The 17,446-nt window shown below is 38.4% G+C and overlaps 1 protein-coding gene across 1 annotated transcript; it reads left to right on the top strand.

The window, feature by feature from the left end:
* Positions 1–3,539: 3,539 nt before the first annotated feature.
* FUCA2 (alpha-L-fucosidase 2) lies at positions 3,540–17,275 on the top strand. Its single transcript, XM_026705606.2, has 7 exons — positions 3,540–3,822; positions 5,545–5,732; positions 6,478–6,817; positions 9,264–9,474; positions 12,220–12,410; positions 13,645–13,753; positions 15,198–17,275. Exons 1-7 carry the CDS (start codon positions 3,599–3,601, stop codon positions 15,336–15,338), a joined length of 1,404 nt encoding a protein of 467 aa, XP_026561391.1. The 5' UTR covers positions 3,540–3,598; the 3' UTR covers positions 15,339–17,275.
* The last annotated feature ends 171 nt before the right edge of the window (positions 17,276–17,446 follow it).

Consider the following 17,446-nt stretch of genomic DNA (forward strand, 5'->3'; position numbering starts at 1 on the left):
TCTGGGATTCTTCACTACTAAGATGCAATTGCCAGGACTCAACAGCTGTGATGCCAACAAACATCCCTCTAAAACTAGCATCTGCTCTGAATAGAAAGGAATTTTGCTTGCATTTATACTGCACTGTGAGCTGTCTCAAAGGTGCTTTTTTCAAAGGCTAATTGGACTTTATAGTTTTTTTGTTTGAAACCCTTTTGCTTCTTACCTAAGAAGCTTCTTCAGTTCCAACTGACTGGTGGGGAATGGAAGGATTTACATATTTTACAGTCATCTGGTCATTTGGTAATCTTTACTGCATGTGAACGAGGCACCCTACATTATTCTATCTTTCTTTTGTAAGCACCATTGCAAGAAAATCTGGCCAGCTATGGTTTACATATGTGAAACCCTTACCATAGATAGCACTTATTTGCTTGGTTTATATTTCCTCCTGTTCTAATTATCTGGAGGATATATATTAAGTTCATTTCCATGTTTCTTCAGGGATTGCATGAATGGATTATAATTATAGCAAGTGCAAGCCAATGGCTCTGCAAAAAGCATTTGAAGGCATGCCTCTGTATAATTCAGTTTATCAGCACAAATGGGCTTTTGTGGAGGTAAAGCTTCTGAAAGATCGTTAGAAAAGGATGTGGTTTCAAGAAGGAGAAACAAAAGGCAAGTAGTACGATAAGAGAATAGAAAAATCTGACAAAAAGGAACAAGAGGGACATTTTAGTACCACTAATATTATGCCACAGATAGCAACAATTTTCACATTTTGGGCCACTTCCTGGTGATGGGCCACACTGTTTTCCAAAGAACTTTAAGGAAAATGCTCAAGATTAGTTGGATGAAAGAAATTTAAGCACCAAACTGAAAAATACGCATACTTGGAGATCTCTTTTGAGAAGATCAGAAGCAACTGTCTACAAACTGGACCTGCCATGAGGAGATTATGAGATGCTACTAAGGCTCATAGAATTAGCTCACTACAGTTCTGTCCTGCTGATTGGGTGGAAGCAAACAATATAGAAAGAAACTATATGATCAGTATTTCTTTAGGATGTTAGAAACTGGGACAGAGAGATGGATCTCAACCTGAACAGATGACCCCATTAACTGTAGTCTGAGAGAAGCTCTCATTTTGTGGGCTGTGGAATCCAACAGAGATAAAAATTCAGGGAAGGAAGCAGAAATATATCATAGTTCTAAAAAGAATGTGTTTAGCAGATCATGCAAACTTTAACAAGAGAAGTTTATAAATTTTTTTTGCTGAGGATGAGTAGCAAAAACCTTATGGCTAAACAGCAAAATATTAGAGACAAAAATATGCATGACAAAGAAAGTGGCAGTGAGGCCAAATGACCTTCAAGTAAATATAATAGAGAAATTAGGAAGATGCACTATTCATAGCATCCAATACCTATATACTAATGCATGCAGGGGAAAAAAAACCCAGGATGAAATTAAGATCTGAAGTCCTAATGGAACATCTAATGTATTCTTGTCTTGCTGATATGTAATTTCTGAAGAGATGGATTATATAATTTTTTATACTAGATTTAATCCTGATTGATAAGAATGAATTCAATGAGTTTGAAATTCATGGGCTTAGTCAGGCATGTATTAGATTCCCCCCCACATGACCATAAGGATGCTGCAACGGTTTTAAGTGTGAAAAACAGTCATAAGTCACTTTTTTCAGTGCCGCTGTAACTTTGAATGGTCACTTGACTAAATGAACTGTTGTAAGTTGAGGACTATCTGTACATTAACCTCAGGTCTGGGACCAAAGCTAGGTCTTTTTGAGGACTTTTCAGAGTCCCAGGAGAGAGGCTGGATCCTTATCTTGGAGTGGGGGCACAGAGAAGGCACATTTTCTTAGTCCCGCAAAATGACAATGTTTAATAGTAGTGAACCTGGGGTGCACGTACTGTGGGGAACATATCTGGCAGGGAGAATTGATTGGAGATAGTCAGTCCCTGAAATATGCAGTCCCTATATCATGCAGAGTAATAGCCAACACCTTACATCACACTTGGAAGTCAACTAGCAACCAATGCAGCTTGAGTAACAGTGCCGACATATAAGCATAACAACTTTACTATATTGTTTGCACTGCACTACTGCAAGACAGTTGCTTCTTTCCCTTGACAGTTGAGGTCATTGTGCATGCTTAAGACAATGGTCATCATTTAAAGTTAAATAAATAAAATAGCGGGAGAAATTAAAAGAAGATACCTAAAATGAAGTTTCCCCAGTCTGCTTCATTAAAAACAACCATTCAAAATTTAAAATTAAGACAGCTGTCCTTACAGTTGAAATACGTAGATGCTTATTTTTTTACCAGACTTGCATTTGTTGGATTTATAAATCATTTACCAGGTTTTTATTATCTTAGAGAAAATTAAATATTAAAAGAGCCGGCATTAAATCACAATAAGAGAATAGTATAAAAAACAATCCGAGAGCCAGCTGCATCATCAAGAAGGAAGGATTTGAAAATGGCCAATAAAGGTAGCTTACATCACAATCTTATCTTATCTTAGATACAATCGTAATAACTGAGCTAGTTTGGACTAGCGTTTAAGGCACCATGTAGAAATTGGGAGACCATGGGCATGAAGCCAGCTGGGAACCCTTGGGCCAGACACTCTCCCTCAGACCTAAGAAGCAGACAGGAAGGGCAAATCTTGCCCTCAAAAGTACCGGGACGTGTCTAGGAGAGAAGCAACCTGGAATTGAGGAGAAATTTTCTGATAGTGAGAACAATCAACCAACAGAATGGCTTGCCTTCAGACATTGTGGGTGTTTCATCACTGAAGGTTTTTAAGAAGAGACTGGACAGTCACTTGTCTGAAATGGTATAGGATCTTCTCCATGAGCAGGAGGCTGGACTAGAAGACCTCCAAGGCCCCTTCCAGCTCGATTCTGATCCAATCAACACTTACTCAAAGGCACAAAAGTAGTGAATACTACCAGAGAAGTGTTACAAGATATTCTCAAGCGATTCTCCAAAGCCCCTGAAGGCAGGACAAGAAGCAATGGATGGAAACTAACCAAGGAGAGAAGCAACCTAGAACTAAGGAGAAATTTCCCGAACAGTTAGAACAATTCATCAGTGGAACAACTTGCCTCTAGACGCGGGTGCACCAGCACTGGAAGTTTTGAAGAAGCAACTGGATAACCATTTGTCCGAAATGGTGTATAGGGTTTCCTGTCTGAGTAGCGGGTTGGACTAGAAGACCTCCAAGGTCCCTTCTGTTATTCTTTCCCTCCCATTTCTAAACGGTGGGATGCCTGCCTTTGACATAATTTTGCTTGTCCATACATCCCACCGCCTTTCCCGTCGAAGAGGGCGCCTTTAAGGAGCCTGCAGCCTTAGACAAACCACCTTCTTGCAAAACACTGTTACCCAACCCGTGTGTAATTGCAACCCCCACCCCCCCCCCAGACCTGAGACAACCCCGTTCCGCAGAAAGGCAGACCTCAAAGCTTCGCGGGCGGAAGCAGCGGGTCCGCCGATCACGTGACTCGGCGTCATGTGACTCGGAGGTTGGGGGGGGGGAAGCAGAGAAGCGAAGCGGGAAACGTTGGGAGTTTATTCCAGGTTCTTATGGCTGAGCCGGACGGTTCACCCCTTCTCCGGCGGGAGTTTCCTCGCTTCTTGCTGCTCATCTTCCTCCTGCTCCCCTCAAGGGGCCGGGCTGGCCGCTACGACCCCACCTGGGAGTCTCTGGACTCTCGGCCGCTTCCGCCCTGGTTCGATGAAGCCAAGTTTGGGATTTTCATCCACTGGGGTGTTTTTTCTGTGCCAAGCTTCGGCAGCGAGTGGTTTTGGTGAGGTTCCCCCTTCTGCCAGCTCTGGCACGCGTTTTCTCTGACTTCTCCTCCCTTGTTTTACTACCCGCCTCGGTTACTCGCAACGAGCAGTGTGTGTGGTTTAGGATTCTTCTCTGCTGTGAGGACGGGCGTAAACGAAACGGGCATGAGTTGTTCTGAATCTCATTGCAATTCCCCCCACCCACCCCCCTTTGGGGTAATGTGAGAATCCTGCTCACACCAAAGGACTTGCCCCCTTCTACTCCTGATCCGAAGCACTCTACAGACCCTGGAAGGTTTGGAAATCATGGGTGTTTGCCGAACACTTTCGAAGATTCAGGGAGAGGCACCCATAGGCGTTGTATTGCCTATCCCCGTTTGAAAATGAAAATCTTACCTAGCAGGATTCCAGCTAACAATCTCAGCTGTCTTCATTATTCTTGGGCCTTTGAAGAACTCACTCATTCTTAGTTCTGGTTGGGCAACTTCTGCTTTTGTTTCTGTTTTTAATTTAAAAGTTTGTGTATGTGTGCATGGATAGGGAAGCCTCATATGTATGCAGAAATGCCTGCCTTTGACATAATTTTGCTTGTTCTCATAAGGATAAATAACACTGATTCTGAAGTGTAGTTTATGGGTTAATGTTAAGATGTGAATAACTCAGTGTGAACACTGGAAGTGGGTCAAAGAACAGAACTAGAGGTCAAGCCAGGAAGTTGAAACCATTATCAAACCAGGCTCTGCTTGCCTGGAAGGATTTTCCTGTCCAAAGGGCTTTATAATAATATAATAAACTCTGCTGTTTATTATATTATAATAACATAAGAAATCCTGCTGTCACTTTGCTTTCAAATACACATAGTTTAAATCAGCAGTCAGTTTCTTCCTACCTTATTTCCTAGAGGAATTATTCTCATAGCAGATTGGCTCTGCTCCGGGTATGAACAATATTCTGATCCAGAATGCAGTGGCACACAGTTTGCAATGCATCGATATTTATCCATATGACACCATTGTTGTACAAGATGCACGGGCTCCCTGTAGACTTCCGAATGCAATTGAAGGTACCACCTTTAAAACCCTGCATGGCATAGGACCATCCATCTCCAATGGTTTCAACTATAGGACCCAGCCTTTGTTGCAGTACCTATGCTATGAAACAGCTTCCCTCCGAGAGTGGATAAACTGATCCTATTGACCTTCTGGAAGGTTGCAAAGACCTGGTTTTTCCCCTCAGGCATTCATAGATTGATTATGTGCCATCAACTCAGTATTGTCTCCTAGGAACCATATAAACATTTTTCCCCATCATAATCTATCCGTAATATGGTATTTCATGTCTTCCAAAATTACACTTATTGTCACTATAACTGACTACATTCAATTTGCTACTGGTCATCTTATTTATTTCCATATTTCCCAGCATCCTTCCCCAGTGTTCTTGGGAAAGTTAGCAAATTGAACCAAATTATACTCTGCTTACCTCAAACTTTAGATTTTTATATTTAGCATCTAAAGTTATGTTTCCACAATTCTGTGGGCTATCAATCTTTGAATTTGATTCATTCAGAGAACACATATTGAGATTATCTGAAAAATTATTTTAAAATACTGGTCTGCACTTGCACAAAATCTGTTCATATAGTAGTGTGTTCAAAACGTGTAGGAATTTGTTTCAGTATATCTTTGTTAGTCCTTCTGTCATTGTATGCAGATACACGGGATGTTGTTCCTTTGCAGGTGGTATTGGCAAGCAGAAAAGAAGGAACCTTATGTAACTTTTATGAAGAAAAACTACCAACCTGGATTCACTTATGAAGATTTCGCCCCTATGTTTACAGCTGAGTTCTTTGATGCCAACCAGTGGGCAGATATTCTGAGTGCTTCAGGTGCCAAATACGTTGTCTTGACTTCAAAACATCATGAAGGTAAAGTGACCGTAGTTCTTTTGGATCTCAGTTGGCTCAATTTAGTTATTTTACCAGATGAAAGGCTTGGGTAAGATATCCTCATTATATTCTAAAGAAAAAGATGACTGAAAATAATGTTATGATGCTAAGCCAGGATGATGATGAAGATGAAGATGATGTAGTGGAAGAAACCAGGCAGCAGGTAGCAGAAGCAGATAGCCGTATCTTAGAAGCTAAGTTGAATTGGCTCTGGTTGATATTTGTATACAGAATTACTGGAAAATCTCAAAAGTTCAAAAATTTCATGGAAGAAAGCAAGGGCAAGCCATTTGTGTAACCCTTACATTTCTGTAAAAAGGATTCCAGTTCAATATCTTTACATCCTTCCAAAAAGCCAAAACGGCTTGGCATGTGTGATAATCTGTAAAGGATGGAGGTATATGTCATGTTGGGCCCAAAATAAGCATATTGTGTGCTTAGTATGATGTATTAATAATAAATCATTTATATCATACACTTTCTCCTATGATACTGCAGAGAGGTCAAAATAATATAGGACAAGTGATGCTGTGTCATCTAGTTATAACTTGTATCAGTATCCAAATTTAGATCATCTTGTTGAAGATTCCTTATACAATGCAGTTTCATTCGTCTCATATCAGGAGATAACAATGGCAAAAAAAAAGCGAAACAAAGGTATCCAGAACACATACTGTACACATCCAAAATAGTTAATTCCTAACCATTTTCTTTCTTTGAGCAGGTTTTACTCTGTGGGGGTCAAAATATTCCTGGGCTTGGAACAGTGTGGATGTAGGACCAAAACGGGATCTAGTAGAAGAGTTAGCTACATCCATTAGAAAGCGGACAAGCTTACGTTTTGGGCTATATCACTCATTGTTTGAATGGTTCAACCCTCTCTTCCGTGATGATTATGCTAGCAAATTCAAGAAACAACAGTTTCCAAATGTCAAAACTCTCCCAGAACTTTATGAGATTGTGAACCAATATCAGCCAGAGATTTTGTGGTCAGATGGCGATGGGAATGCTCCAGATACTTACTGGAACAGCACTGCCTTCCTAGCATGGCTTTATAATGAGAGGTATGTGTTATTTTCATATTGAAATAGTGCATTTTGCCTAAATATTCAGAAGGAAATTGCGCTCTAATCATAATACGTTGTATTATTGATTGCTTTAAGCTCGAGTCCTGGTTCACATTGCTCCCTTATTTTTAAATAGTACTAGGATTAGAGTATTGCTTCTAAAATAATGTAATTGGATTCTATGATCTAAAACAGTGGTGTCAAACTGAAGGCCTCCGCGCTTAGATCTGACCCACAGGGTCAGCCTGGAAACAGCAAAGGACCAGCCTGCAGTGCCTTTGCCAGCAAAAATGGAGCTTGTGGGGCTGTGCAGGGCTCTATTTTAGCTGGCAGAGGGCTGCAGTAGGCCGTTGCGCCTAAAACGGGGCACGGGAGAGCTGCATGTGGTCCCCCTGGGCTGTGTTTCACTGGCAGAGGGCGAGCAAAACAAACTAAAAACACAAAGATAAATGTTACCTCTTTTGAATTTGAATATGCAAGAAGGGACAGGAAAGGGAAAGAGGAAAGACAAAGAAAAGGAAAGATGGGAAGAGAGCAAAGAAGGAAAAACAAGGAAAGAGGAAGAAGAAAGAATAAAGACGGGAAAGAAAAGGAAGGAAGGAAGGAGGGAGGGAGGGAGATTATAATGAGAGTGAGTGAGGGTCTCAGGGAAGTCCTGCCTTAGCACTTGGCCACCACAGGTGCCCCCGACATGAGTGACGTTGAGCTGGCCACGCCCACCTCTGGCCATGCCCACTCTAGCCCTCTGAGGTCAAACACAACCCTGATGTAGCCCTCAATGAAATCAAGCTTGACACCCCAATCTAAAACAATATTTTGATGGAAAGAAAAAAATTAAACATTTCACATGTCACTTAGGAATATTTCTTGTGACCTTCAATCACAGCCAGCTTTGCAGAAAATCTGGCCCTCTCTTCACAGAGCTGCCACATAATTTAATCTCTGAGTTACTTGCATAGTTTATACTGTTGTAATGGGTTAGAGTAGCTTCCCTGGGCTTTACTGTTGAAATGCAACCTTATGATGCATTTAGGCAGTAGTTCCCAACAGGCTCTGGATTAAATCTCTTTTAGCAGGGTGGGGGAAAGGAGGGAGTTATGCATTAAATTGCTAATTCATCCTGGCACTAGTTGAAGCCTTATCTTCCCAGCCATTAAAATTTCTTTTAGAACTTCAAACCATTTATTTTGTTGCCGGTTTTACTCTAGTTTTGTGTGTTGCATTTCATTACTACTGTATTTTTATTACTGTCCTTGCAGCTTCTTATCTTAGTTTTATGATGCTTTTTTCATTAGTTCTTTATTTGGCATTTTGTGTTCTCAATTTGTAGTGGCCGAAGAAATTCAGATACAGGATGAATTAGCAATTTAATGCATAACTCCCTCCTTTCCTCCACCCTGCTAGAAGAGATTTAATCCAGAGCCTGTTGGGAACTCCTAAATGCATCATAAGGTTGCAACTCCTGCATTTCAGGTTTTGCCTTCAACAAACAATGTTCTTTCGATTTGCAAATATTTGCCGTTCTACTGTGTTATGTTTATATTTACTGTTTTAACTCTGATTTTATATTTAATTATCTTGTGTTTAAAACATTTGAAATATACTTATGTATCTTTTCTTTTTGTATACTGAGAGTATTTGCACCAAGACAAATTCCTTGTGTGTCCAACCACACTTGGCCAATAAAGAATTCTATTCTATTAAAAATAGGTCCCCTAAAGACCAAGTTTTAGACAACTAAGAGAACTGGCACTTCTTCAAAATTGATGGAGAAGCAATGGATTTAAAACTGGCATTTCTAGAAATTCTAACCCAAGAATTTATAATTGTTTTGAGAAACGTATGTTTTCTGGAAATGTGTCAGAATGGCAATATATTACTTGGCAGAGACTTTCAGAATAGCAAATTACATGTGTTAAGTTCTTCTTTGCCCTTTGTTAACAGTAACCGTGCTTATGTACTTTGAGTATTTTCAACCTGAAAACCTCATGTATGTGAGAAGTTTGCCTTAATTATTATGTCCCTGTGAATATTACTTTTGCTTGAAGAAAAAGAAGGGCCAAGACTAGTGGTATAACCACACTGCCCAGCATCTCTCACATTGCCACAGGAGCTGAGGTGCAGAATTCCCATCACTAAGCGACAGGGTTGCACAATGTTGTGCTATACAACTGTATTCCTTAGCAATGGAAATTCTAGCCCCGATCATCTTTGTAACCTGAAGATTATTTGTATGATAGACAAACAGACAGAGACTGATCTGATTGTCTATCATACATTTGGGAATAAAGGATCTATTTTTTTAGTTGTTGAAGTAAGTTTCCCCATAGCCTGCATTTTCTCTCAAGTTTATTTCTTATATTCAGTGAAGAGTATAAGTGAAGAAATGTGCCTGCAGGTTTGAGTTGGTACCACATACCAACAGTGTATTTTAAATTTTCAGCCCTGTTCAGAAAACAGTTGTAACAAATGATCGCTGGGGCACTGGCACAATATGCAAACACGGAGGGTTTTTCACGTGTGCAGATCGATACAGCCCTAAACATCTTTTGTCCCATAAGTGGGAGGACTGTATGACAATTGACAAGAAGTCTTGGGGATACCGAAGGGATGCACAATTAAGTGATTATCTGACTGTTGAAGAGCTCATACAGGTAAGGCAATTGAAAATGGTACCTGTGATTGTATGGGGACTACTAGTTCTTATTTTTCCCAAAAACATTAATAGCTTACTTCAAAAATGTAACAAATTATACATTTAGTTAGAATAACTAATTAACAGAACATCTTACTGTCCTTGTGCATATCCTGTACATAGGTCAGGAAGCAATAGTATGGACAGAATATGGTGAGGTAGATTGGTTCTAGGTTGGCAAAGGAGTGAGACAAGGCTGTATCTTATCCCCTTATTTATCAAACCTATATGCTGAATACATATTAAGATGTTGTGGCTCCGGGCTTGGATTCAGCTCCTGTGACTGATATGAGTTCAAGTGAGGAGGACATGGCAGAAAAATATGAGCCGGCATGGCTCAGTGATTGGACTGGTAACCAGGATGAGGAGATGGACGTGACAAAGGACGACAGACCTGATGTATTAGAATTGTCAGGACCTTTGACCTCCTCTGGTTCCTTATCTGATCAACAGCCGGGAATGGCTGACAGGGAAGTTTTGAGAGAGTCTTCTAGTGGAGATGAAAACTTGGAAAATTTGTGGTTAAATGTAAGGAACAGAAGACGATAGAGAAGGCAAAATCAGCTGGAGCGAAAGAGGAGAGTGAGTCAGTAAATTAGCACGTTGCCTCAATGAGTATAAAAGGACACAGCTGGGCTGGTACAATTTGCCAGGAACAAAGTGATTTATTGAGTGAGGACGTTACAGCAAGAAGCTCTGAGACTGGAGATTTATTGCCAGGACTGGTTTGCTGGACAGAGTAAAGATTTATGCTGTGGATTGAGATTTCTGCCAGCCGTTATCTTGTAAGACTTCTTTCCGTTTGATTTAATTGTGAAACGGCTGCTTTCTGTTTTGTTCGTTTGAATTTTGAAGGGGAGTCATAACATTAAGGATAGCTGGATTGGAAGAAAATGAATGTAGTTTTACAATTAGAGGAAGACATATCACTAATCTGTCCCAAGCTAATGATACTATTCTGATAGGTAAAACCACAAATAATTTGTAAGCTCTAGTAATAAAAATCAAGAGCACAGCGAAAAAATGGGACTAATATTAAAGATGACAGGTACAGAATCAGCCTCAGAATGGACAATGAAGAGAACGAATAGCTTCTGCCTTTTAGCATCAATTATCAACTGTTCCAGATTCAGCAGAAGTAAATCACAGATTTGCATTTGGTAAGGTAGCAATAAAGGCCTTGGAAAATATGTTCATATGCTAGAATACATCTACAATTATCAGACTTGTGCAGGCAGTGTTTTTCTCTGTAATAAATGAAGGTTTCTATGGAAGTGAAAATTGTAATTTAAATAAGTAGACTAGAAGGAGTATTGATATTTTAGAATTTTTGTGTTGTAAAAGATTTAAAAATTCATTGTTTAATGAAGAGAAGAAACAGACGGATCATCAAAAAGATGAACCCAGAGTTCCCACATGAGGCACAGATTACTAGCCTCCGATTGATAGAGTAATCCAAGATCCAGCCCTTTGGAGAAATCTGTAATGTTGGGACAGCAGGATGACTAGCAGTAAAGTGGATGGATTCATTTACAGCAATGGCTTCACTATCGGAAGACCCGAAGGAGTAGGTTGAAGACAGATTATCCTAGATAAAATCTATTTATGTGGTCTATAAGTATCAACACAGATTATAAACTAATTTATAAACTAATTACACCCTACAGTTGGTTATCCTAGAGGTTGCAAAAAGTACTGAAATAGGAATATTTCCCATCTTTTCATTGCTTTCTCATCTTATCTCCCCAATTTCACTCCACAGTTTACTCTTTCTGTTTTGGTTTGTTTCTTTGATTTGTATGAGAAACTTTGCAAATACAGAATGTAGGTACTATACAATCTAATTTTGAACCATTCTTTTATTGATATCACATTACAAGATTTAAGCCTGAGTATTATGTGATTGATTTTTTCAAATACAAAGAGAAGCTAGAATATATTCAGTCAGTTTTTGCTAGCCAATTCCCAAAGAGCATCCAAATTCATTCAAAATCCTGATCTTTTAAATCCATCATTGGCTTAGCTCAATGTGTGATCCACCCTGTATCACCTGTTTGTATAAACTTTAAGATGCTGTACTGGAAATTTATTTTATGTTCACTCATTAGGACAATTCCAATAAGAAACAAATTTTTCACAGCAGAAGCCTTGAGGTTATTTCTTTGAGCAATTTAGCAGTAAAGAAGAAGTTCCTCATAATCCTGAATATGTTATTCTGTAACATCATAATTTCAGCCTTGGAAAGAAGCTGTACAAATGCTTAAAATACATTTTTACCAGTTTACTTTTTTATGAATTCAGTGGATTTTAAACAGAGATAGGGATGGGAACTTTGCAGTTGTAATCTGTAAGTAATCTGCTATACGTGTATCCCTCTAGAGAACATAGATCTGTTCTTCAGCAAATGAGCAAAAGGAAACACCAGGAAGTAAGAGAAACTTCACATATTAGGTGGATGAACAGAGCTGACCAATAGGGCGAAAGGACAATGTAAAGTACAGAGCAGGATGTTGATGAGCTCATGAATAAGAAGTTTGTAGTGATTCATAGAATTGGCAACTCCACTTGAATAGTTGTCCTTTGCTTCAACCTATAGCAGTGCACTGGCAGCATTGTAACAAAAACCGATTTAAACCGGAAAAACTCAAAACAGATATTTTGAATTTTAGAATCTTGTGTTGATAATTTTCCTAAATTGTTTCAGCAACTTGTAGAGACAGTAGCATGTGGAGGAAATCTTTTGGTGAATATTGGGCCCACCCATGACGGCCGCATTCCTATTATATTTGAAGAGCGTCTGAAGCAAATGGGGACTTGGTTGGCATTGAATGGTGAAGCTATTTTCAACACTACACCTTGGAGAGCCCAAAATGATAGTATAACATCAGGAGTCTGGTGAGTTTATGAGATCAGTGATCTGGATAATATTAAAATAACTAAGTAGTCTTAAACATATGTAAACTGAGCAAGATTTACTGGTGAGTAATCTGGGCCTTATGTTGCAATCATACAGGTAGGGTGATATTGTTAAAACTGGGTAAGATTGCACCTGAATTTTTACATTTAGATGGCTGCAAAAGTGGGAGAAAACCAAAATAGATGCTCAACTGAAGATGAACAGTTACAATTTCCTATTATTCACATTGGCCTGGCTTTGAATATACATAAAAAATTGCTGCTCGACATTTCATCAGTTGAAGTGCTCTGAAAACATTAATTTGCAGATAACATAGTTTTTAAAAATTCTGTCAGAAATAAGAATGTGCAGGGCAATAATGATTAGATAAAAAGCTGCATTTAAAGTTAACTAAATTATAAGGAAGCATGCCTTTCTTATTTATTTCAGTGTTAGATTTAATGGTAGAAATGAGAGATTTACACATTTAGATGTTTCCAGTAGGATTGTTTATTTATGGATTGGTAGATTATTGGCTAGAGACATCAATTGCTAATGCATACTTGTACATAGTTTGATTTCTAATGTATTTTGAAAGAAGTAGATATAAGGGCCAAACATAAGTGGGAGGGACATTATTTATTCTGATCCAAATTAATCACTTCCTGAGACTGCTGTTTGCTTCAAGATGTGATTTCAAGATGTGCTTCCTTCCTGATGTAAGATAACAACCGTAGATTGGTATAATATGTTCCAGAATATGCCCTGGCTCCCATCATCTCCAATCTGCTACTTATTAGGACTTCAGTACATATACTTCAATCTTAGTGTTACTAGCATTTCTAAAAACTGCAAGCTATTAAAAACATTTTCTTCACAAAAAACAATGCAATTTTAGAACATTTAATGATCAAGTATTGGTAAACTATTAGATTATTTGTCTGTGGAAATAGTCATCACAAAACTCAATCGTCATTGCATTCTCTCTTCACATATCAGCTCTCCCCATTTGGGATAAGAAGCAGGGCGGCGGTCATCTGTTTTTCCCCTCAGATTTTCCTCTTCCTCAAAAAAACAACAACCCCAAGTATCATACTGTAATTGTTCCTGGCAAGCGATTTAATGTTTAAAAATATCTGTTATAGTTTTATTACTGTTACTTCTCAAAGGTCTTGGAAAGATTTGTATTCTGAAAGACTGAAGATACATAATAGAATAAAATCTCCCCATCAGGTACACATTCAAACCAAAAGAAAACATTCTGTATGCCATTTTTCTTAAGTGGCCATCGTCAGGAACTCTGTCGCTGGGTGAACCAAAAGCCGTTCTTGAGAAAACAAAGGTAAGTGATTATGATTATAGCTGAAGACATCAGAAAATGTCAATAGGCAGCCTCCTTGCAAACTATAGATTTTTTCGTATTGACCCACTCATTCTTCCAATGAATAGGGGTTGTTATATCTATCTTTTGGGGATTTGGGGAGCATGGACTTTTAAGATTGTTTTTACTGCTGCTTAGTTGGAACTTTGGAGAAATAGTTAGCACTAGCATACAGAACACACTATGTCAGACTGGACTGTGTAAGTACCACAACAAACTCGGATCTTTCAGTAAATCAGAAACATCTGATAATTGATGTAACTGCTCATCTCTATCAACATGTCCTATTCCACCCTCCAATTTCCTTTCAGAAATCTAAATGGGAAACTAGAATGTGTAATAAGTTTCAGGAACCAAATAGTCTAGCCATGAGTGGTTTCATAGCGCTGAGACAAAAACCATAATAGCACAGGGTAGCAATAACAAGTTCACATGATAGAATGACTTATTTCAAGTACCCTTAAACCAAAAATGACTGATATTCCTGTAGCCAAAACAAATTTTATTTCAGTGGAAGAAGTTCAAAGGAATTGGGCATCCTAGAACTTTATTTGGGCATGTAATTTAGCAATCTCTGTGCATGAAATTTAAGTCACCACTAAGCAAATGTACAGAACACTGCTAAATTTACATAATGATTTTTTTACTTAATATGCTATGTGGAAGGTAGATGAAAAAACAGAATTTTAGACTATCAAATCAAGATAGCTGAGCATGGTATATGGACAGAGATTCATATTTTAGTTTCCTGGTTTGTTTTTGTGGCTCAATGTCTGTAGAGATTCTCAGTTGTCCAGGTCATAGTTGCCCCAAAGGTGCTTTCTTTCAAAAGGCAACTGGACTTTCTTGTTTTGCTTGAAGACATTTTACTTCTCATCCAAGAAGTTTCTTCAGTTCTGACTGAATGGTGAAGAATGAAAAGGTTTATTATATTCCTTGCAATCATCGGGTCGTTAGCTCTTTCTGAGAGTTGTTGAAGCCACTTGGAGGTTTATCTGTGCTCCCAGGGTCACCTAAATCCTGTAGTCTGCAATTCTCTACCATTCAGTCAGAATTGAAGAAGCTTCTTGGATAAGAAGTGAAATGTCTTCAACCAAAGCAAGAAAGACCAGTTGCCTTTTGAAAGAAAGTACTTTTGGGACAACCATGACCTGGATGACTGAGAATCTACACAGATATTTAGATACCTACTTTGTGATGAACTCCCTTTGAATGGTGTGGGAATTTGAATGGATTTCCGGGGGTGGGGGGGAGCAGACTACAGGATTGAAACACCAGTTAACATTAACCAATTAATCCATGAAAGCAGCTAATTATTTCTTCTTATTGCACATGAATCCATTTTTCATTTGAAAAGGTTTCTTCCTACTTTCCTCCCATTTATAATAGTTTTTTAAAATTTCAGGTGAAACTAATAGGATACGAAGAATCATTGCCCTGGATTTCTATGGGAGAAAAAGGAATGATGGTGGCTGCACCTCTGTTGCCATTCAATAAATATCCCTATCAGTGGGCCTGGACTCTACAGCTTACTAATGTACAGTAGTGATAGAATCTTGCTCTGCTGAATTTTTGTAACTGAAGAAATAAGGGTAGATTTAAAATAGAAAATAATTCAGGCACCAATCTTCTTTTCTTCTCTTAATACTTTTAAAGCAAAGTTGGTGGAAGAATGCATATAGCAATCACAAAAGCTGAATAGGAAAGGTTAAGTAAATTGACATTGTCCAGTGAATGCTGAGTTATTGAAATAGCAATAAGCACTTTTATACTGCTTCACAGTGTTTTACAGCCCTACTCAAATGGTTGACAGAGTCAGCATATTGCCCCCAACAATCTGGCTCCTCATTTTACCGACCTTGGAAAGATGGAAGGCTGAGTCAACCTTGAGCCCATGAGATTCGAACTACAGAACTGCTGGTAGCCAGCAGTCAGCAGAAGTAGCCTGAAGTACTGCATTCTAATCACTGCACCACCATGGCTCTTAACAGAAGTATTGAAGTTTATGATGTTAAATATAGCTCTTAATACAATCTATCTTTTGTGAAACAGAATACCAAATTGAGTGAAAGAAGTTACCACGGGAGTTTCAGAATTGTTTTAAAATTGAGGCTTTAATCTTTCCCCTAACGATAAACTTTTATTCTAATTATTTTGATTACCTCAGAAGATTCCAAAGAGATTAGAAAATTGTCTACCGGCACTTAGATCTTAGTTTTGAGGAGATAAAAGTGATCTAGTATTCTGTATACATGTTTAAAGCCTTGCATGGGATGGGTGCAGGCTACTTGGACCGCCCCAATGAGACTGGCCCACCTCATGCACGCCAACAGACAGGTTATACTACAGATCCTGTCAGCTAAGGAATTCTGGCTAGTGGGATCCTGGAGAAGAATTTTATGCCATGGTTCCTGCCCTCTGAACATTTTATACCCTGAAGCAAGATTGGCTCCCATTCTTCCTGACTTACTCTCCTGACTTAGAACCTGAAAACCTGACTCTGCCACATGGCTTGGGAACTTAAAGGGGAAACTTCACACTAGATGTGTTTGACTAAAACCCAATCCCGCCTCTTCCCATGTTTCAACCCCCTCCTTTGCCATCTTGTGTTAATGATTTTATCTGTTGTATTATTTTATAAATGATGATTTTAAATGTTTTTATAATGTTTTTATGTTGCAAGTCACCCAAGTGGTCGGATATGAGATAAGCAGCAAATTAATTGCATAATAAATAAATATAGTGGTTATAGAAAGTCCTGCTAAACACAGCCCTGTTAAAATGCCAGGTTTTTAAAATGTAAAAAAAATCAGACCAAGATTATTTCAGATTTTTTTCCCTATCTTTAATAGAACACATAAGCTGTACAAATCAATTGAAAAGCAAACTAAAATCTTTTCAGGAAGTGGGGTGGAATTAATAGCTTACAATAACATGGTTGGATAAGGGCACACACCCTCCTATAAGTAGGGATGTGGCTATGTTCAGAATTAACTGATCACATTCAAATTATGGCTAGAATAGTAGTACACAGTAGTGATTAAAGTGACCGATCAAGCCCATTTTCAATTGTTCTAGTATGATTTTTTGACATATACTCTGTTGCCTCTTACAGCAAACAACAAACTATTAGTTTAAAGGTGTGCACACTTATGTAACCACGTTATTATATGTTTGTTTTTTGTCCCTGAAAGATTTCAGTTTTTCAACTGAATTGTACAGCTTGTATTTCGATGAAAGTTGGAAAAAATTCTGAAGTAGTTTATCTTGGTCTTTTTTAAAAAAAAAACCCTGACATTTTAATAGGGCTATATAGCCTTTCTATATGCACTCTATTTCCAGGTGACCTAGTTCATATTTTAAAATACATCGGATGAAAAATAAGTTTTTAATCTAAATGTTTATAATATATGTCTGTGCAGAGCATCAGTAGTGAAATTGTCTAAAACAGCTTCAAAAGGAATAAATTCACTTTGAGATTTAGCTACTGTTACCTTGTATTGTTACATTAGATCTTTTATTATTTGTATCAACTGATTTCACTGCAGCTTTGCAACTAACTATCTTATGTTTTACTCTATATTCAAAGAACTGGGGATAAGATCTGAACAATAAATTCCTAATTCCATAAACAATACTGATCAGGACAGCATA

Source organism: Pseudonaja textilis, chromosome 1, assembly GCF_049901715.1.
Source record: "Pseudonaja textilis isolate UNSWEBS1 chromosome 1, rPseTex1.2, whole genome shotgun sequence".
Classification (NCBI taxonomy): Eukaryota; Metazoa; Chordata; class Lepidosauria; order Squamata; family Elapidae; genus Pseudonaja; species Pseudonaja textilis.

Bases quoted from the DNA above. Each gene is read 5' to 3' on its own strand.
- FUCA2 (XM_026705606.2), top strand. From the start codon at position 3,599: ATGGCTGAGCCGGACGGTTCACCCCTTCTCCGGCGGGAGTTTCCTCGC. The intron at 6,818-9,263 runs GTATGTGTTATT...TTAAATTTTCAG, and splicing joins GCATGGCTTTATAATGAGAG to CCCTGTTCAGAAAACAGTTG. The intron at 12,411-13,644 runs GTGAGTTTATGA...TCTCCCCATCAG, and splicing joins AGTATAACATCAGGAGTCTG to GTACACATTCAAACCAAAAG.